Genomic DNA, 22,438 nt, shown 5'->3' with positions numbered 1-22,438 from the left:
CCCCCCTTCCTTTCAGTCATACTTTAACAGCAGAAGAATGTATATTGCCTTATGCTGGGTGCTGCTGAATAAGAAGACAGCAAGCCTACAAAGATATGCCCTGAATTATTCTTCATATATCTGTCTTTAAAACATCAGTAATGCCCTAAAAATTGAGTAAAAAGCCAACAACAGTATAAAAAGGGGTACTCCTAAACAAAAATAGGCTACATAGCCATAAAAATAAAATGGTAGTTTACTTTGATTTTGCCATAATTAATATTAGTATAATTCACATATTTTGTTAATTATGTAGATTTGTTTCATAGAAGTATGGTGAGGTTATAAAATGAATCCAGTGAAAGTTTTCTTGTTGAAATTTTTAAAGGGAGAGGGAGGAAATCAGATTACTTTTCTAGTTTTCATTAGCTTTTTCATATTTTTAGCTTATCTTTTATTTAATAATTATTTAAAACATTTCAGCATTCACTAGTGTATCATCAAGCCTGTTTAAATACTGAGATGGTTCATTTCAATTAATATGTAATTTAGTGCTGTGCTGAGAGTAACATTTCTTCTTTTTTCAAGATAGAGGCTAAAAGCCTGTTTCAGCATTTATATCCTTTCATTCTTTTCTAAAGAGACATAGGAAGAATAACATTTACTGATGTAAAATCAGTGTTTAATAAAAAAAAATTAAATACATCTTATTTATATATATAAAAAATATAAACACATCACATTTTATTTATTAACATGTTTATTTTGATAGAGAGAAGGTAACAGCATTCTGTGATTTGATTATCAAAATTTTACTTGCTGGATTTCCAGAGAAAGGTGTACTCACTTCAGGAACTACAGTATCTGAATGTAGACAACATCATTGCCTGAACTCGTCTAAAGAACTTTGTCAAAAAGGTATGTGACTGAAGAATGAGCAATAGTAATTGTGCAATAATAGAATAATTAAGTTATCTCTAAATTACTTTTTTTAAAAAGAGGAGATAATTAGAAAGCAAGTTTTTTTTTTCTTTTCTTTACATCTCTTGATTATGTCTATATCTCCGTTGAGACTACACGTGGAAAATAAAATATGAAGAAAATGAGTAACAATAACTATAACATAGTGGGATTGCTCATAGATTTGATGTAATCATAAAATTAAAGTTCCACATTTTCACCTTACTGATAGTAGACTCTAAGACAGTGTTTCTCAACAAGTATGCCCCACAGGGGGGAAATTTGAATATTTTTTTTGGGGGGGGGGGCAATTAGAAAATGATGTTGTATTCGTCATCTCATCACTGATATACTCAAAACACTCACCATTGTTGGCAAGGGGGACATCAAAATCTTTGAGGTGTTGAGGTGGGACATGATCCAAAAAACGTTGGGAAATACTGCTCTAAGAGTTTTGTAAAATAATGTGACCCACCATTATATATTGTGTGGAATTTTGGCCTCTTAAGAAACTAGAACAAAAGCTACATGCTATTGAGATGAAGATGCAGAAGTGTGCCAGAGATGTTATTATGACTGGATAAAGTGCATAATGAACAGATCCGTGGGCGTTTCACCGTTAGATTTATTACCAATAAAATAACCAAGTGCTAGCTTAGATGGTTTGGACATGTCATGGGATACCCTGTAGATCACATGACATGCAGAAGTAATGGAAATGTGTATGGAACTGAGAGACATGTAGACCCCATTTAACATGGATATCTCTTATAAAACAAACCTCCAAACTACCCAGTTAAAGGTTCATGACCTAGAACAGGATATCCTGGCGATTATGGACTAGGAGAGCCAATTCCAAGTGAAGTGGGATAATAAGGACAAAACTAACCAATTTTTTTCAGGTAAATGTAATATATTCAAGAATATTTGTTAGTATAACATTAATAATAACATGGGTTAGCCATGCTGATCATTTGGTACACATCAAAAGTAACCATTCATTGTTGTGCAAGGTGTTTAGATTATTACTAGCATAATAGAGGCCTAATAGGTTGCATAATCATCAGAAGGAGACTTCTAAATGTCCTGTAATATGAGCCTCTGGTTCCTGTTTAAGGTGCCATGTGATTGCAATACCTCAGAGGATTCCTTAAATATCCATAATGATACTGTCTTAGGTATCAAGACATGATTTCATGATGTTTTGAAGAAAATGAGATTAATCCACCTTTACCACGAGTTGCCTCAGACTTGCACTACGTGCCGGCACAAACTTGACTTACTTGTCTGTTTGCTTACTTGGGAAAATTGGATTAAAAACCAAGTTTATATAAAATTACTTGGTATCTTGAATACATAATATACCCAAATTAAAAAACTTTCTATGTTCTTAAGGTGTTTTTAAAAGGAATGCTGTCTTTAAGCAAATGTAAAATTTTCTGTAGGGCATGGACTTCTTTGAAAGCAGTTTCCATCAGATGGTATCATTATTCACAAATGTTCTTTTGGAAGAAACATCATCAAAGATCTGTATTCAATTATCTTTCTTTACTTGAAAAGGAAATTTTATTTTCTTAGATATAGTTTAACAGTAGGCTCCCCCACTACTGCCTTCTGTTGCCAGTTTATAGATGAAAAAATTGGATGTTTTGTTACACACTTCTTTAAAACCTCACATACAGTGGCATTAATTGGAGGATATTTTGTGTGGAAACATACTCCAAAAGAAAGAGGATTTTGTTTCTTTTCTTAACAACTATCATTCTAAAATTAAGTTCACAGTTGGGAAAAAAAAAAAAAAAGAACAAATTTCTGTTTTTGGATGTTATAATAAATAAAAAAAAGAAGGTGGGAAAATGACCAAAGAAGAATAAAATTTCTATAGGATCACAGGGTGATATCTCTATACCAACTTTTATCACTGATGACAAAAGCTAGGAATCATTTAACCTAAATAAAAAAAAAAAAAAAACAAGCTTGTGCAATCATTAAAGATAATGAAACAATAAAAAAATAAAAATTAACTTAATCTTTTATTCCATTAATTTCTTTGAAATTACCATTTGCTCCTGATATTTCCTCCCGATATCTCGGCCCTATTTCAGTTCACCGTGAACTCAGGCTGTTTCGTTTGGCAAGGAAAATTCTACAAGCAGATAGAGGTTCTCCCCTGCCCCCAGGCAACTTCTTTATGGAGACCTTTGAAGAAAAGTCTTTAACTCTGCTCCACATAAACTCATTGTTGGAAATTTATTTTGCACTTGGTTAGACTATAATAAATTTAATTTAATCCTTTATTCAAGTGTGAGGAAACAAAGTTTGTGCCTGAAAATATCTTCAGGACTGTCTAGTCTAACCAAGTGCAAAATAAACTTCCAACATCTTTCTCTAAATCCAGAGCAATTTAATAATAAGGTGGTACACTGGTTGGCAACTCATATAGGTAAATATGACCTCTCTATTGCTTCTGCCTTAGTGTCACCACCTCTGGGTCTGCCTCCCACTGACAAGATCTCAATAAAGATCGAAACCGGTCTGGGTAGTGGCCCTTCCCTCAATGCATAGCATTATACATGTCTGCAAGGACATGTGCTTTGCATGGTGGGAGATACTGAGACAAGGAGTGATGAGAGCTTGGTCCACCTTTGCTCTAAGTTGCCAACAGTTGCACCACCTTGTTACAGTCCTGAAGATATTTTCAGGTGCAAACTTTGTTTGCTCACACTTGGATAAAGGATTAAACTAAATTTATTATAGTCTAACCAAGTGCAAAATAAATTTCCAACATCTTTTTCTAAATCCAGAGTAATTTAATAATAAGATGGTACATCGGTTGGCAACTCATATAGGTAAATATGACCTTTCTATTGCTTCTGCCTTTGTGTAACTACCTCTGGGTCTGCCTCCCACTGACGAGACCTCAATAAAGCTCGAAACCGGTCTGGGTAGTGGCCCTTCCCTCAATGCATAGTATTATACATGTCTGCAAGGACATGTGCTTTGCATGGTTGGAGATACTGAGACAAGGAGTGATGAGAGCTTGGTCCACCTTTGCTCCGAGCAATCCACCTTGCTACAGTCCTGAAGATATTTTCAGACGCAAACTTTATTTGCTCACACTTGTATAAAGGATTAAACTAAATTTATTATAAACCCACTGTCTGGCTACACTATGTGAATGATGTGTTCTCCATTTGGCTACATTGCCTAGATACACTTCACAATTTCCTAACACACCTAAACAATCAACATCCCAGGATCCGATTTACCTTGGAAAAGGAAAACAACAACAGTCTTCCATTCCTAGATACTCTGATTACATGCCTGCCTGATGGATTCCTGGCATTCTCCATTTACAGAAAACCTACACATGCAAGTAGATACATTCACCAAATTACTAATCCAAAACAAAGAAATGAACATAGAAACAAAGATAGCTTTTATAGATTACACCAAAGCATTTGATAAAATTATCAGAGAAAAACTATGGGAAATCCTGGTAGAATATGAAATAGCAAACCAACTCTTTAGAGCCTTATTTAATATATATCAAGATAATAAAATATCTGTGAAGTACAGTAATTTAACATCAAGCTGGAAATGTATTGAATTGTTATTCAGTGAAATGTTTTTTTATGAATTATTTTTTTTTTGATATGTTGGTGTTTCGGTTCAGTTAATTGCTAGTCAGTGATGATCTGAATGATAAGTTGAAATTCAGTGCATTTTCTTTGAACCGTTTTTTGCTGGTAAATAAAATAATACATTCCTTGCAGCAGAAAAGTAAGTGGGATTTCTTTTATTCTGGTCAATCTAAGTTAAATGCTTCGCTTCACGCACGCACACACACACACACACACACACACCCCTTCCTCCCAACAGTATGGAATTATTAAAACCTTATATAACAGGGCAACATTAATCAGTTTGGATAACAGTGCCCTAACTATTGTACTTGACCATATCCTTAACACTTTCTTAGCCAATGGTTACAATCCCCAAAAAATATTAAAACCATGTAATTGTAACTCCCCCCCTCCCCCTCTTTCAAAACAGAGACTACTCAAAATCTATTACCATTCCATATATATGGGGACCATCCCAAAAATCCTAAAAAAATATGACTTTACTACCAGTTATAGACCACATAAGAAATACGCATCTCTTATCCACTTCAAAAACCCATACCCCTAGACCTACCAGGAGTATACCGGTCACTTGCAGTTGTCAACTGTCCTACTATGGCGAAACAGGCAGGATAACCAATATCAGGATATCCGAACACAAGGACTATATCCAGTTCCACGAATACAGCTACTGAGTACTTGCTGACCATGCTTTGGACATCCACTACAGGATACGCTGGAAGAAAGCCACTCTATTATACTGCAGCAAATACAGGTATGAAAGACTATTTATCGAATCTGTCTCAGCTTCGAAGAAATTTTCCAAATCTCAACAAATTTGGGTGCATGAGAACTCTCAAATTTGGGAAGCATACATTTTAAGATTATCAGCCCAATGGCCAAGACAACCCAATTTAACTCACTAGGGGGAACCATTTAGGACTCTAGGCCCAAATTCTGTTGCCTTTATTTAGCCTCATTTGCTCAGTGTTAATGCCTGTGTGCACATATTGTTTTTTGTGATCCCTGATGATGGCAATGTACCATTGCCGAAATATAGGAAGGTATCAATTAAAGTTTTGAATTAATATTCTAGTTTACGTTGTCATTTCTTGAGAAATTAAAAGCTACTTGTGTCTTGGAGCCACCTTTATGTAATGGAACTATCTTACTCTCTTTCCAATTACATATATTTAAATTTATACCAATTTATCTCAGCCCAGGTGTATATACAGTTAGGTTACTATACTATTGAGCCCTCTTACTAGGATCCTAATTGCTCCTTTTGTGGTGCTGCTCAGCACAACACTTGATATGTCAAATGACTCTTCCAAATGCTAATCCACCTTATTGAGGATTACAAAATCAACTGCTATTTAGAATTTCTGGAGTCTTTTTTGTATATTATTCTTTGGTATGTTAATTTTCCGACAGAACTGTTGATCAATAGGCAGTGAACATGTAAAAGTTTTTTTTTATTAAAAATAAATAAATATGAACATGCAGACACAAGAATATTATTACTAATGTGCATAATCAACTTTTTTGAAAGTACTTCTGTCCTGAACAGACATCTAGTAACTGCATTATTATAAGTGATATGATAAATCCATTTCAAAGTGGGTCATTTATGAAGCTAGTCTTGCCAGTAGATCAAAAGGGAATTGAGTTGATATATCCAGATATGAATAGATCTCACAGAGGTTACCTACAGATCTGTCCATACTTATGTGAAGGACTGCGTGACTACCTTTGTTGCACTTGGTGGAAGGAGGCTTCCTTATGTCCTCAGCAATATGACAAGGTTTTATATATTGTACATTCAGGTGACAAAAGAAAAGGTCTCTTTCATATCCGCATTCTGTTGATTGTGGACATTTAGCTACTGGTAACTCATCATCATCTATTTCCTGGTTTACCCTCAATGGGTGTTCAGATACTACCAGTAGCATTATTGTTAATAATATTTAAAGCCCTAATTGATATGGAAGATTGCAGAAGAATCATTACCAATTAATCTTTGTAAAGTATTGAGAATTCCAATTTAATATTTCATTTCTGTCATAATGATTTCTGTAAGCTAGTATTGATCTTTGTGAGAATTTTTTATAGAATTTAACTTATCAGAATTTATACTATATCCTTAAGATGGCCAACTTTTCTGACGTACTTGTAGTTTTATGTAAGTTGACCACTTTCTATGGCACTGACATTAGTGATCTCAAACCAGGATGTTTTTTTACAATTTTAAAAGATTGAAAATATAATTTTTTTAATGTATTAAAAATTATATCATTACATCATTATATTATTATACATATATGCATTTTCATTTAGATACTTGTCACCTTCCTTCTGCTTGTGTTTTGGATAAAATACTACAGGTCCAAAAACTTGATTCTCTTGGCATTGCAAATATTTATTCTCTGTATTCTAAGTGGAATGTGGCCTCTGTTGAATCAGAAGAAAGGTATGAGTTAATATTTTACATATTTTCTTAACATAAATAGTGATACAAAAATGATAGAATTTTATAAGTATTGTAAGTTAATTTTTAATCCTGTAGTTAAACTGAAAGGTGAATTACATTCATTCTGTCTAAAACCTAAGTGATGTTAATTCTGGAAATCTTAGTAAATTATAATATGGCATGGACATATAGATATCTCCATCACATAATCTGTAGTTTCTTGGTTTAGAAGACCTGGTTTGAATCCCAATGTATGATTTTTTTCCACATAGGCATTTTCAGGTGAGATTTGAGTTAGCTAATTTTAAATGGTACATTTCCTCTTTATGAAAGTTACTACTGTAGATCCAGGTCATGCTCTGATCTATTTCAGAGAATCAGCATATTGTCTGTATATTGTATGATTTAAATGTTTTGAAATCAGTAACAATATGCAATCCAGGGACCAGAGAAGGAGTTTGTTATAATTCTAGGTAGGATTGCTATAGAGAATCTAGTGAAATAATGATGTATAGGAATATTAGACACGATAATTAACATATTATGACTTATATTTTATTGGTATAAAATTTTTGCCTTAGTATCATGGGCATCTTCAGTATGACTTTCAGATTAAACAACAAGAACAGAAACTGGTATATTCAACAATGAAATGTGCGAACTGCACACATGATGTAGAACATTGTGATCTAATTATTATGTGACACCTCCAAGGAGTCCAAATATTCATCACAGCAGAGCACTCTACTCTGCTACATACATTTCTCCATCTACCCTACTACTTAATTCTTCCCCCCCATCCCCCGACAAAATTGCACATGTTCTGATTATGGTTCATTTTTAATTACGTTACGATTCTAATAAAAATGCTCTTAACAAGATATTCAGAAAAAATAATTAACTAAAATAAAAATTAAATTAATTCTGGAACTTGTGAAGAAGAGATTTGGTTGATTTGTAGCAGAATCTCACAATTGTCTTTGTGTAGACCATTCCAAGAGATTATTGCTTTTATGGAGAACCTTAATTTTCCTCCCAAGAACTGTGTGTATGTCTGGTGCTGGTGATAAATGTGTGCTCTGTAAGTCCCAATTGTTTTGGCTCATGGAACTTAATGTAGTCTAAATGTTCACACTGGTAAGGAACTGAGCTTAGAAAAGTAGATATCTTGTTGATAAGGTTGAAGGACACTTGTAGGGCAACAGGTCTAAGTAGTTTGACTATACCTTCCGAGACACCTTTAACATAGGGAATGGTGACAGTGACCACCTCTGTATCACTGTCATGATGAGAGGCAGATGACAGAGAAACTATACTTATTATCATCTTGTTGGCATTTGATTTGGTAAAGAAGGTGGACTTGATGTGATTTATTTCTTGGGAGGACAGCATTTCACTCGAGCAAAGAGAGTATGCTCGATGTACCAGTCTTAATGCTGCCAGATTTTTGATAGTTATGATGGTGGTGTGAAAGAGGATGAATGTCAAGTCTGGTATGTGTTTTCTTTCTAAAAACTGAGAAAAAATGAAGGCTACCATCTGGTTGATGAAATAACAGATCTAAAATGACAATTGGATTGTTCTCTTCTGGTGAAAAGTGTTGATGTTATTGATAAATTCTTGTAGATCAGGAACTATGCCAAATTGCAAGAACATCAACATATTTGTACCATTAGGACAGTATAGGAAGGATGTTATTCAGTATTTGTTGTTCAAATTATTTTGTGAGGTAGTTATCTGGTGTGGGCTACCCATTGATGTATCCTCAATTTCTTGGTCAAGTTTGTTTTGGCACATGAAGTAGCCAGATTGAAAAACCAAGTCAAATAGACTGACAATATCTGCCAGAAAATCTTGCTTGAGGAAGTTAAATGTTTCATCTAAACTAAAATTTGTGAATAAGGACACAATATCTAGGCTAAAAAGATCACCTACAGAATGATGAAGCTGTAATATATTTTCTTTGAAATGAGAATTATTTTTGATGAAGGAAGAGGATTTTCCTGTTATTATTTTTTTTAATGAAACAGTATCTTTTTTGCCATCTTCTGTGCCATTATTTGCCAGAATCAAATAATTTCTTCTCTGGTTATAAACATATATTGTAAACATTCAGAATGACAGGACCAGTAATTTCATATGACATTGCAGAAATTCAGAAAACAATAAAAAAACACACATTTAGGTTCCTCCACTTCTACTAAGGTAGAAAGTGGAGGAATTTTTTGAGGCTTTAGAAAAAGCAACTGACACAATGAAAAAGGAAAAGTTGGTCCTTGTTGGGGATCTAAATAGCAGAGTAGGAAATGATTGTGAGACATGCAAAAATATTTTGGGAAAATTTGGAGAAAAGAGCAAAGCTAATAATAATGGCAAATATCTGTTGGATTTCTGCTCAGGACATGGACTGGTTATTACTAACACCATGTTCCAACATAAAAATGTGCACAAATTCACATGGAGAGAAGAGGCTAGGAATAAGAAAAGTCTCATTGACTATGTTATTGTTGATAGTGATGTTTTCTCCCTGGTGCAGGACACCAGAGTGTACAGAGGATTTGAAATTGGAAGTGATCACTATTTAGTCTTGAGCAGGATAAAATTGAATTTCATATATTGAAAAGAATAACATGTAAGAAAGTTTTAAAGCGAATAAAAGTTGAGCAGCTCTCAGATGTGAACTGTAGACTAAAATACACAAAGATTATTGAAGATAAAATGAAAGAGTTTGAGAACAGGAATCAAACCCTGGAGATTCAGTGGCAAACTCTGAAGAAAACATTGATTGATTCTGTCAGAGAGGCATGTGGTGAGGTTGTCTGCAAGGATAAAAAAAATCAGAACTCCCTGGTGGATACAGGAAGTTAAAGAGGCAGTGAAGGAAAAGAAGAAAGCATATCAAAAGTTCCTGTCAAATAAGTCAGCTTGTGCTCTTAGAGAATATAGAGACAAATGCAAGAATGCTAAACACTGTGTAAAACTTGCTAAACAAAAGTCATGGGAGGACTTTGGCAAGAATATAGAAAATAAATATCAAGAAGGTGGCAAAATATTCTGGAGGTTGTTGAAGAAGCTTAGGAATGGAGGAAAGAGTGGTGTAAAAGGAGTTAGAGATGATAAAGGTGACATGAAAACTGGAGAAAAAGATATCCTTGAAGTATGGAGTAATTACTTTGAAAAACTGCTAAATGAAACAAGCAGTGATGACAGCACAGTGTTAAAAAAACACTGACCAGGCAGGCAGTCAGGAATACATATCCATACTTGAAGTAGAAAAAGCCATCAAGGGCTTGAAATGTGGAAAGGCAGCAGGAGTAGATGATATTCGACAAGAAATGCTGAAGTATGGTGGTATAAGAGTCTTACAGTGGCTGCACTGCATAGTTCAGAAAGCCTGGACAGAGGAACGAATTCCTGATGATTGGAGTAGAGCTCTCATAGTACCCATATATAAAAAGGGAAATAAAACTGAATGTGAGAATTACAGAGGTATTTCCCTACTGAGTGTTCCTGGCAAGATCTATGCAAGTATACTTGAGAAACGGTTAAGAAGAATTGTGGAAGAAAAGCTTGGTGAAGAACAAGCTATATTCAGGCCAAACAGAGGCTGTCAGAATCAGATCTTCACTTTACAACAAATAGTCGAGAAAGCATGGGAATATAACAAAGATCTGTATTTAAGTTTTGTCGATTTGGAAAAGGCATATGATAAGGTGCCAAGAGAGAAGCTATTCAATACGCTGCAGTTATATGGTGTCAATGGGGCATTATATCAAGCAATACTTAGTCTTTATTTGATTTGTAAGTCAGCAGTTAGAATTGAAGGAAGTACAGGAAGATGGTTTAATGTTAAATCTGGTGAGACAAGGGATGTACATTATCCCCTCTGTTATTCATTATCTATATGGATCACATTATGAAGGAAAGTGGTATTAAACATGATATCAAAATTGGAGATGTTAATGTCAGCTCTTTGCTTTATGCGGATGATGTTATACTTCTAAATAAATCCGCTACAAGTCTGCAAGATTCTCTGACTAAATTGAATAGTTGTTGTAATAGATATGGTATGAAGGTCAGCAATAACAAGACAAAGACAATGAAAATAGGCAGAATCATTGAATATATCAACTGTGTTGTGAATGGAGAACCTGTGGAACAAGTAAAACATTTCAGCTACTTAGGCACGATTTTTACTTTAGATGGTAAATTAAATATAGAAATAGACAACAGAATCAGCAAAGCTGGTATGGTGGGAAGTCAATTGAATAAATTGATATGGAATAAGAGAGAAATTAATCGGAACACTAAATTAGCTGTATACAAGACAGTGTTCAAACCAGTTTTAACTTATGGATGTGGGAGCTGGGTCAGAAGTAAAACACTTGACCAAAGACTAGAGACCACGGATATGAGAGTCCTGAGAAAGATTAGAGGCGTGAACAGATGGCATCAATGGCAATATCATATTAAAAATGAGGATATTAGGAAAGAACTTGACATTGTCAGCATCCAGGAATGCGTTAGCAGAGCTAATCTCAGATGGTATGGTCACTTAAATAGAATGGGAGAGGAAAGATTAGCAAAACAAGTGTTCTCTGCCAGGTTGGCAGGAAAACGACCCAGAGGAAGACCAAGATATAGGTGGATTGATACGGTACAAAGTGCCTTAGACGATAGAAATATAAGATCTGATAATGTTGGAGTCTTGACAAGTAACAGACTGATTTGGAGGAAAATTGTAGATAGGAAATTAGTAATGATGTAATTTTTTCATGTAGTACTGTCATATCCTGTACACCCCTTGAGGGTACATGGCAGGAATTTGATGATGATGATGATGAAGCTAGATGCTATTCTGCTGTATTTAAAAAAAAATAAAAAATCATTCCATAAGTAATTTTCTTCCAATCACATAAAACTTAACTGTGATAAAACCTATTTTATTTAAGCACTTACATTATGCTGGCCTGGTTGGCAGTGTTAAGGTAACTGCTCTCCATCCAACTGGCTGTGTTTTCTAGGTGAGAAATGAATTTCATTGCTCTGTTTGAGACCATAACCAGAGATTTCTTTATAAATAAACTAATTAAAAATTCTTTATCCTGCCCATGTTACTGATGTGATATGGACTTTCATGAGTGAGAGAGAGAGACATTTAAATAAATAAAATAAAATGAAAAGTGGACTACTGAAAATAACCCGTAATTGAACAGATCGGTGAAATTTTTATGAATCTCATACTTGGTAAGCATTATTTTCTCATCCCCCCCCCCCTTTTCTCTCTCTCTCTCTCTCTTATAATGTAACAAGATGTTATACACACATATAGATACATTCAAAGTTTGCTTCATAAGAGGCTTTCTATTTTAGAGAATTGCATTTTGATGGAATTTATCCCAAGTGCAACCTGCCTGTCCATTTGGGAAAACCAGACAGGATGAGCTCTGAATGTGATCTTCAATTTGCCTCCAGAAAAGTGAGTGCATTAGTTTTAGTTTATATTTAGTTGTTTTCATTATTTACACAGTCTTGCTATAAATACTGTTACAACTTCTTGGAAAATGAAGGGTCAAAGCTGTATAACTGAGAGGAGACCTCCACATAGCCTTTAAAGGAATGCAGAGAACCGACCAGGGCTTCTGACCTAATGTCCAATCCTCACCTTCTCGTGGTGCACCCTGTTGGGTATCTACTTTGATACTGAACGAACGAGGATGGGCTGGCAATTTGGGATTTAGCCGACCAAATTGTATTCTTATTGGTTAAACCAAAATAAAAAAATAAAAAATGATGGTACAACATGACAAAATTTCATGCTGGCTGGGGCGTCGCCCGGTTAAACAAGGCCCCCGTTGTTTTCGCCAGGGAACCAGGGCGAACAGCGAAAAGTCAGCTACTGGAACAAATCTGAAAACAAACCCCAACTCAACATCACCAGAGTTAAAGATCGGTACTATCAACGTAAGAAGCCTGAACGGTACAAAGTGCCTTAGACGATAGAAATATAAGATCTGATAATGTTGGAGTCTTGACAAGTAACAGACTGATTTGGAGGAAAATTGTAGATAGGAAATTAGTAATGATGTAATTTTTTCATGTAGTACTGTCATATCCTGTACACCCCTTGAGGGTACATGGCAGGAATTTGATGATGATGATGACAACTTCTTCACACTCCCAAGCTGTCCACATTATCACAGCCCTCACAAGTTGCTGCATTAAGATGCAGCAACTTGTGAGGGCTGTAAAAGCATGGCTCTGCTGCAATTCTGTGAGAATCCAGAAAATGATCTTGCAAGAGATGAACATTTCACAGAAAACAATGTTGCATGTACTAATTGATGACTTGGGGGGGATGAGAGCCTGTCGTCCCTCTACTGGATGCTAGGAAGCATCCAGTAGAGGGACGACAGGCTTTGATTTTATCACCCTCTGCCACAACTTATGTGGCAGAGGGTGATAAAATCAAAGGCTCTTCTCCAGCAGTACACAAACCACGGACACAGAGATATTCTCTTCACAGATGAGAAGATTTTCACCATTGAAGAGTTGTTTACCTCCGAAACAATGAGGTAAATGTCCTGGATGGTCACACAACACATGCCATAGCACCCAGGATTCAGAAAGGACTCATCCCTTGCACACAAAGCTAGGACTACACAACAGTGGTTGGAGGCAAATGCACACTACCACATATCACCATCTGATCAGCCATCTGGAAGTCCTGATCTGAATCAACGGGACTTCAAATTGTGATCGGAGCTTGAGAGAGTAGCCTGCAGGAAATAACGCTCCAGCATTGCCAGCCTGAAGGTGGATTTGGAGCTAGCAGTGGCAGCATTTCTGTTGGATGTTGTGCATGCTGCACTTTGGGCATGCATGAAGGCAAAAGAGGGACATTTTGTACATTGAGTTCTGCTATATTATCCACGTTATACATGTGATTTGTATGTTCTGAAAGCTGCAAATCATTTACTGATAGATTTAAGCTTTTATGCACTGTTCAAGTTGTAACAGTATATATGGCTAGACTAGGTATACATAAAAGATAATTATTACCATTTTTATAATGTCACAGTGATATACAAGGGGGGGGGGCTGAAAAGTTCTGATAAACACCAAAAAAAAATAAAAAAAAAAAGACTGGTTTGTGCAGCAAGGGAAAGACTTTTTTTTCTCAGAGGATTGCAAATGATGCAGCAGCGCAGCTTTGTAACAAGTATAACACTCCATGGGGGAATATGTCGAATAATGTGTAAGTTATATGGTTCTACCTCAGTTCCTTCATGGTGATTATCACGACTTTTCAGCATGCCCTCATATATACTTTATATAGAATTTTTTTTGTGAAAAGGAAGATCAGAGCTGAAGAAATATTAGGAAATGGAAGGGGAGGGGGAAGAGGGCTCTTAATAATAGTACTTGCTGAATTTCTTATCACTACCAAGACAAGAAGTCTTATGTTACTTTGGATACAGATACATCTTGTTCACGATACAAGAATATACAGCAGATTTGAAATAGGAAGTGTGTAAATAAAAATGAGTATCACATTGAAAAGAAAAATGTGTATGACACTTTTAAAAAGAATCAGTCAAGCATCTTTTAGATGTGAATTGTAAATATGACTATGCAAATATTATTATACTTGACAAAGTTTTAATCCTTGTCTTTGCCCAAGTATAAGCAGATAAAGCTTGTCCATGAAGTATCCTCACAGCTATTTCACTTGTATGTAGAGGCTGTTCACTTAGCATCAGTTTCCTTGGTATCCCATAATGCAAATCATACTTTTTTATGGATGTGTATTGCTATACTTTATGGGAAGGGTCACAATCCATTAAATCAATGTTGGAATCACATATATTCCACATAACAAGTAGTAAAATGGTATCTCCATATTATTAAAATACTCTGGATCAGAGAAGGTTGTAGGAAGCTCTTCATGAACAGCTTATTTCAGCTCCTCATTGTTCTTAAAATGTCATCCTCAAAATTTATTCCTTCAGAAAGTTGAAAGTGATAATCATACGAAGTTGACAATTGCATCCATTGTTTACAGATTGATGTGGAATTAGACTGTTATGGAAGAGCACTTCATTCTTGTTTCTGGTAGACTGAACTCTATGCATGTTTTTTTCTGCAGCATTCCCACACACTTTTCTTAATTAATCATGTTTCTCTCTCCAAAGAATCCACAGCACAATCTCATCTTTGTGTCAGAGCATGGCTGTTGCCAGAGCTTTGTCTATAGCTGTCATGTGAATTTCTTCTTGCATGGTGAATTGAGAGGATGCCTTTCCATCAATTGCCTCATCAGTTTAGGATCAAAATCAACATTTTTCCATTATTTCAACATTTCAACATTATTTCCTGTCATGTGATTATACGTGACAGGAAAGCCTCCCCATCTCATTATGGAAGTTCCATATGGATTAAATTGCAGGTAACTTAGCATTTTTGGAACCCACTGTGCACAGACCTTGTAGCTGAAGTCATTAATGATGATCATTACCACTAGTTTTCTGATATTGACTGAGTTATACAGTTTACAAGTTTTGCTGCAATGATCCTCTCTGATCAGTTCTTCAGGGTTACTGCCTATCATTGCTGGGCTTCTGCTTAGGGGCTTGTTTCTGACTTGGTTTTCATCACTAAAGTGTTGATTTAGTGTCTGTGCTCATGTCAACAGTATTGTCTCCATACCCAAAGTCATTTGTGTACTGTGCTCTAGTGACCAGTTGCAGCACCCTCATATATACTTTATATAGAATTTTTTTTGTGAAAAGGAAGATGGAACTTCTTCTCATATATAGTGGAAGTATAGTGGAACTAAACGACTACTGTCCACTAAGTGACATTTAAAGCTTTCTGCTGAATCAAAAGAGAGAGAGAGAGAGAGAGAGAGAGAGAGGGAAAAAAAAAAAAAGAAAAAATAGGAGGAATTACTCTCATAGAAAGGAACTTGGTATTATTAGTGTTTGAGATTGTGGTTACTCACACTGAAATGGAGAGGAAAGGTTTGCAAAACTGTTGAAGACAAGAATGGCATTTAAAAAGAGAGAAAGACTCAGAAGAAAACAATGATCCAGGGAGATTGGTGCAGTTTTTAGCATATAAAATAATTTAAATTTAGAAAGTGACAGTAGCAGAAGCCTGGGAGATATAGTGAGTCTAGTTGACAGTACTACTTCACTCGTTCATTAGACCAAGGACTCAAATTCCACAGTAGGCATGAATGTTTTTAAATGTCTTTAAAGAGGTAGATGAATTTCATAAATCTGCATGAGACCACCACCTTGCTTGTAGGTCTTGAGTAGCTTGAAAAACTTCCATATTTGTTCTCCAGAAGAGTTGTTTCTGATTATCTGACTTTGTTCTATTCATGTTCTAATGTAGAATAGATTTACAACTACAATCCTTATTAGTGGAATTTGCATAGAAATATGTAAATACAAATTAATTTGGAAGAACATTGTTTCTGGGCAGGTTTAAAATAAACAAATCTCTCTTTGTGCTGTATTTATTCCACTAAAGTGTAATTTACTTCCCAGCAACATTCACTAAGTGAGTGTTGCTGGGAAGTTAGCATTAATGATGATGATTGAAAATTTTTTACCAAACATTGCAGAACCCTTTACCTTCAGATTTCTCATGGAAACATAAATTAAGACCTGTGAATAGTTGCAGGTAACTGCAGATAAGAATTGATTTAATACTGTCTTAATATTTCTCAGTTTGTAGGAATTTATTGCCGATAAGCAATAAAAAATAGTGGTATAGGAAAATAACAAGGATATCTTCATTTTTTTTTAAATTTTTAGTTTTTATTTTCATAAAATTTTTGCTTTAATTTGAAAACTAGTAGAAGCTTATCCCTACTGTTTAAAAGGCAGAAATCAGAATCCATCTCTGACATTCTTATACACATAATTTTTTTTGAGCTGCTTCATGTCTCCAGTAGACAAGGTGGTCATCAAACCAGGCATTGAAAATCATCTACCTTTTAAAAGCAATCACAGACATCCATGCTGTGGTGGGAGTTGAGCTCACAACTTGCGGCTCAGAAAGCAGAGATCAGCTCAGCCAATCATGCTGGTACTGATTCTTAGTATTAGAAACCCTGATGGAATTAGTCACCTTTATTATTCCTTATTCATATTATAATACAGCTGCTAGCTTCAAGTCTTACCAAGTGAAATGCATGCTCATAGATATCCCGCTTATTATATTGAAACATAATTGCAGCACATTAATTCTCTGCTATAGGTTTGGGAATTCTTACTATCCTTAACAGCTAAGGACTGCTCTGTGATGATAGCCTTACAGTCGTTAAGTGAAGAGTGAGTATCTTTGTATTTTATTAGAAAATTTCATTTTCATTCAAATTATACCATTTGACAAAGTATATGTGATCTCTGTGTACTTTATTGCTGTATTTTATAAGCTAGTTATGAAAATGAAGATAGGTTTTAGCCATTGATGGTTTGTTTGACTAATATTGCCACTCACAAAAGCTGGTAAGTGCTTAGGGATCTTGATAGAGTGATCAAAATTGATACTCTTTCAAATTATTTTAGCTTCTGGTATGTAATAGCACTCTCACAGTGATTGATAAAATTATAAAAAGCATTCCCTGCCCATTAGCAGCCAATAATGGGCAGATGATGTGTGATATACAGCTCTCCTTGTCAGCTGGCAATCCCCCCCCCCTTTCTTATGGTGTGGCTCTGGTGTGCCCCTTAACGAGCATTCCTACTGCAAAAGGATATCTTCCTATCACCTCGTGAAACAGTATTACTCTATTTATTTGAGATCTGAAGTATGAATTCAATTTTTGGCCTCTAGAGCAGGGATTCCAGTTTACTCCTCACTAACTATCTCTTCTTAATTCCATAAAGTGCATTTTCCCATGCAATGTAAGCAATGCCCTTGAAGGAAATGCCAAACATACTTAAAGATCATACTAAACATACCAAAACTTCCATTTCAAGGGCTCTTTACATTGGTCATTTTCAGTCTCTCTTTTCATAGCATGTTATTAATCTATCTTTTAATTTAATTCAAAATTAATAATGAAACATGCAAAGAACCAATGGAGTCACTGGAGTTGAAATAAACCTCACTCAAAAGCAAAGATTCTACAAAAAGAAAAATATATATATAATTTTTTTTGTAGAATCTTTGCTTTTGATATAATACCATTCTTGTCAACCCAATCCAGAATTGGGTTGACAAGAATGGTATTATCTTTGATGGATAGCATGGATTTGCTAAAGGGAGTTTATGTTTTAGTATACTTATTACAATAAGGTGACTGCTTCCTTGGACAGAGGAGAAGGATACACAGTAATATACTTAGATTTTGCGAAGGCTTTTGATAGATTACCACATGATAAGTTGATAGTCAAACTAGAGCAAATGGGGTTGGATATTAGATTAGTGCATTGGATTGGAGACTGGCTATCTGATAGGTATCAACAAGTTGTGTATGGAGGGAGCGATATCCAGGAAAAGGAAAGTCACTAGTGGTGTGCCTCAGGAGGTCTGTTTAGGGGCCATTACTGTTTAACTTGTATATTAATGATATTGGTGAAGATTTGGATGGAGATATTCAGTTGTTTGCAGATGATGCAAAGTTGGGATGAACCATGAAGAGTAGAGAAGATGTTGTGGCCTTACAGGAAGACTTGAATAAATCGAGTGATTGGGCACGGGAATGGAGATGTGAGTTCAATATGCAAAATGTAAGGTTTTAAAATTTGGAAAACAAAGATGGGATGCAGAATTTATGCTTTGTGAGGATGTATTGTTGGAGGTGGAGGAAATAAAAGATCTGGGGATAATAGTGGATAAGGATCTGAAATTTAGGGTACACATAGCCAGAATTGTGAAGACAACAGAAAGGCTTCTGGGAATGATGCGGAGGACACTGTTTTTAGAAGTAGGGAGATTCTTGTTCTATTGTATAAGGCTTTGATTAGGCCACACATGGACTATTGTGCTCAGATTTGGTCACCTGGTTTTCAGAAGGACGAAGAGATGTTGGAAAGGGGCCTAGAGGTGACTGACTAAGGTAGTTTCTTTCTAACCTCTGGAATGTCGAGTATGAAAAGATTGAGAAGATGCAATTTGCAGAGTCTGGTGGGCAGGAGGAAGAGGGGAGATATGATAGAGAAAGTTAGTAATGGGTTGTTATAGGATCAGTGCTGGAGAGGTTCTACAGAAAATAGTTGGAGATCAGGGGAGAACCAGAGGTCATCCCTGGAAACTGTATAAAGAGGGTGTGAGTAGAGGAGTGAGAAGCAGGCTTTTTTCATGTAAAGTTGTGAATGATTGGAATGCCTTGCCTGAGAGTGTAGTGTCTGCAGAGAATTTGAGTGTGTTTAAAGCATGGTGTGATGAGCTGTGTGTGATAAAAGAACCTCCCTGATGAGTCTTTGACTCCATGGGGTCTTGGGTAATAATAATAAATTCAATCAAGGTATTCCTAATCAATACCTTGATTGAAGTAAGTGTAGGCTTGGAGATTAGGTTTGTGAATTCTCCATATGTCTGCTAGTTAAGCATTGTCAAAGCATGTTTTTAACTGTGCATATCCTACTTTTCCACTTCTGGGGTCACTTTCTGTTTTGTCTAGTGCAGGGTCAACACACTTCCAGTTGTTTCCATCTGTTTTGATGTAGTGGGCACTGTGTGCTGCAATTCCTGGAAGAATCTTCATCTTACTGTCTCATTAAATGGAGCATATTCATTTCTAAGCATTATTACATATCCATATTGACCTTCTGCATTCCTTTTCGATATTTACAGAATGATCCATGGAGGGATTCAAGAACAAGAACCCCTTAATCCAGCCCTATTACACCTTACCAAGCTCCATTAAGATAGAAGTGGGTATTTTTCTATTTAAGGCTTTTATGTATGCAGAAGTAGAAACAACAACCTAATATTATGGCATAGTATATGTTTCAAAAGAAATATAAAAACAGAGAAAACTCTTCAAGAAAAACTTTATTAATGTAGAATTTTTACCTGAGTATCACAGGCATCGTCAGTATAGGATCACAGAACGGCAGTTAAACAATAGCAGACAATTCTTAAAAGTGCCACCTGAGCAACTAATGTAAGATAACAAATAAGGTCATTTTCCTAACTTATTAAAAAAAGACACACCCATACAAAATAAAGTTAGTACTTTTTAAATCTGCTAATCCTGCCTATCTTCCACAAACAGGATAGACCTAGACCATCAGATCTGATTAAATTAGGACAATGAATAGGGATCCCATTTTTTGAAAACAAAAAACGGGGACACAATAAATTTTGTAGAATTAAGAGAAATAAATTTTATTCGTTAATGGGAACTACAATGTAAATACAATAAAATATAAACAACAAGAGCCTTATGCGTATTGTGTAAATGCATAATATCTGAAATTATATGAAAAATAAATAAATTTAATTTAATTTAATTTAAAAATTAAAAAAAAAACATTTATAATTAATTTTTAATATATACCTCCTCTCTTCCTTATTCTGCCTCTTCTTGTACATTACAGCTGGTTGTTGCCTGTACCATTTTACTGCTACTTGCAGAATCATTATTATATTTGGTTGAAGAATGGATTTTGTGCAAGAGTTGTCAATTCTTAGATACTACATCGAAAAACTCTGAACATGACATGTTTCTATAATGGGTTTTAACAAGCATGATAGATTAAACTGTGTCCAGTTGCAAGCGATTCCTTTCATTTGTCCATAATGAATTTGTCAATGAAAAAATTCGTTCAATAGAAGCATTTGATCCTGGTAAGGTCAAACAAAAACTTATAATTGAAGCTATTTCACTGTAAGTAATTTGTTCCTTTTTAAAATGACCAAAGATTTCTTTCCACCTATCCTCAAGTTTACAACTGGCATTATTCCATTCATTAATTTTATATGCAGTTGCATACATTTTAACATGACTGTACTCATCAAATAAGTTCTCTTCATTTAAGTTGAAATTTGGTAAGATGGTCTTAATTTCTTTGACACATTCCATTAAATTTTCCCAAGATACAGGTGTGTTCAAGCAAGCCCATTCCATTTTAGTAAATACACTAAACTGATTTTGGGTCCATTCTTGAATATATTGAATTGCAGTGAAGTAGAAATTGGAGATGTTGTTTCTAAATGATGATTCAGTCATTAAACCTTCTTCACAAAGATTTTTCATTTCGATTTTCACTTCACTGGGTAAATACTTCTCATTTTCATAATAAGAATGTCTATCTCTTTTTTTACCTCACAACCTGTAGCATATTCTCTTTCGATTCACTGGATTGCCTCAGAAAACATTTTCATCTGATTTTTTAAAAATAGAAGATAAATGAAAGCCTTTTGATCACTGAAAAACGTATTCAAAATAGTTGGACATTTATCTTGAGACAAGAAATAGGATTTAAGCCCATCGTACATTTTGATAAAACGAATTAAGCGTGGCTGCAGTGAAAGCCATCGTGTTTTGCTATGACCTAAAATAGTCTTGTATTCAGTTTCGACAAAATCACAAAAAGATTTCAGATTTCGACAGTGAATTGGTGAAAATGCTGGAAAACTTTACCCAAAATTGTTTGAATATCTATTGGTAAGATATCAGCAATTTGTACAGCATTATGTATGATGCAAGCTGCACAACCTACACCTATTAATTTTCTTTTTAATTTGTTTTGTAATTTAGTAAAAACATTAATTTTACCTTTCCTTTTTAATCCACCAAAGTTTGTGTTGGTATTATCTGCTGAAATGCCTATTATTTTATCAGTAATGTTATATTTTTGGGCAGCATTTAAAAAATGATCACAAATTAGATCAGAAGTTTCTCTAGGAAGGCTAGAAAATTCTAATATTTCTGTTGAAATCCCTTTATCAACAGTGAAATACCTCACATTGATAGGTACAATCTTAAGATCAATATGATTAGATGCATCTATGAATACGCAACAATATTTTGCATTCCTCAGATATTCCAATATTTCACTTTTTACGTGTAGCGATAAGACATTAGTATTAATAGCCTTGCGCTTCATTTGTGCACATGAAAATTTCTTATTCAAGAATTTTTTTTAAATAGAGGACGTACAATCCATAGATTGGAAACTGTGATTGCGTTTAACTGCATGAAAAACAAATGTAGCCTCTTGTGCAACCAACTCCATTTCTTGGCTACCTAACTTTTGATACACAAAAAATGATGTCAATTATTGACTTGAACTTTTTGCAGACACAGCAGACTTGTGCTTTTTTGTATTGACATGGTCAGTTATATCTGCTGTACCTTCGTGGCCAATGTTAAATTCTGCATGGCACATGCTACATTTCACTCTTGAGCTATCATCACAATCACTGCTTTTTG

At 35.0% G+C, this 22,438-nt stretch overlaps 1 protein-coding gene across 4 annotated transcripts in view; it reads left to right on the top strand.

Annotated features, from left to right (window-relative positions):
* Ipk1 (Inositol phosphate kinase 1) overlaps positions 1–22,438 on the top strand; it is a 200,425-nt gene that overhangs the window by 151,552 nt on the left and 26,435 nt on the right. For all 4 annotated transcript variants that reach the window (XM_090390700.1, XM_090390699.1, XM_090390698.1 and 1 more), the window contains exons 10-13: positions 752–897; positions 6,903–7,035; positions 12,409–12,514; positions 17,308–17,381. In XM_090390700.1, coding sequence (XP_090246826.1) covers positions 752–897; positions 6,903–7,035; positions 12,409–12,514; positions 17,308–17,381 — 459 coding nt within the window. The remainder of the gene's footprint in view (positions 1–751; positions 898–6,902; positions 7,036–12,408; positions 12,515–17,307; positions 17,382–22,438) is intronic.

The sequence above is a fragment of the Typopeltis vanoorti genome, chromosome 3 (genome assembly GCF_054136105.1).
Source record: "Typopeltis vanoorti isolate ZY-2024b chromosome 3, IOZ_Tvanoo_1.0, whole genome shotgun sequence".
Lineage (NCBI taxonomy): Eukaryota > Metazoa > Arthropoda > Arachnida > Uropygi > Thelyphonidae > Typopeltis > Typopeltis vanoorti.
This window is presented reverse-complemented; position numbering and strand designations above follow the sequence as displayed.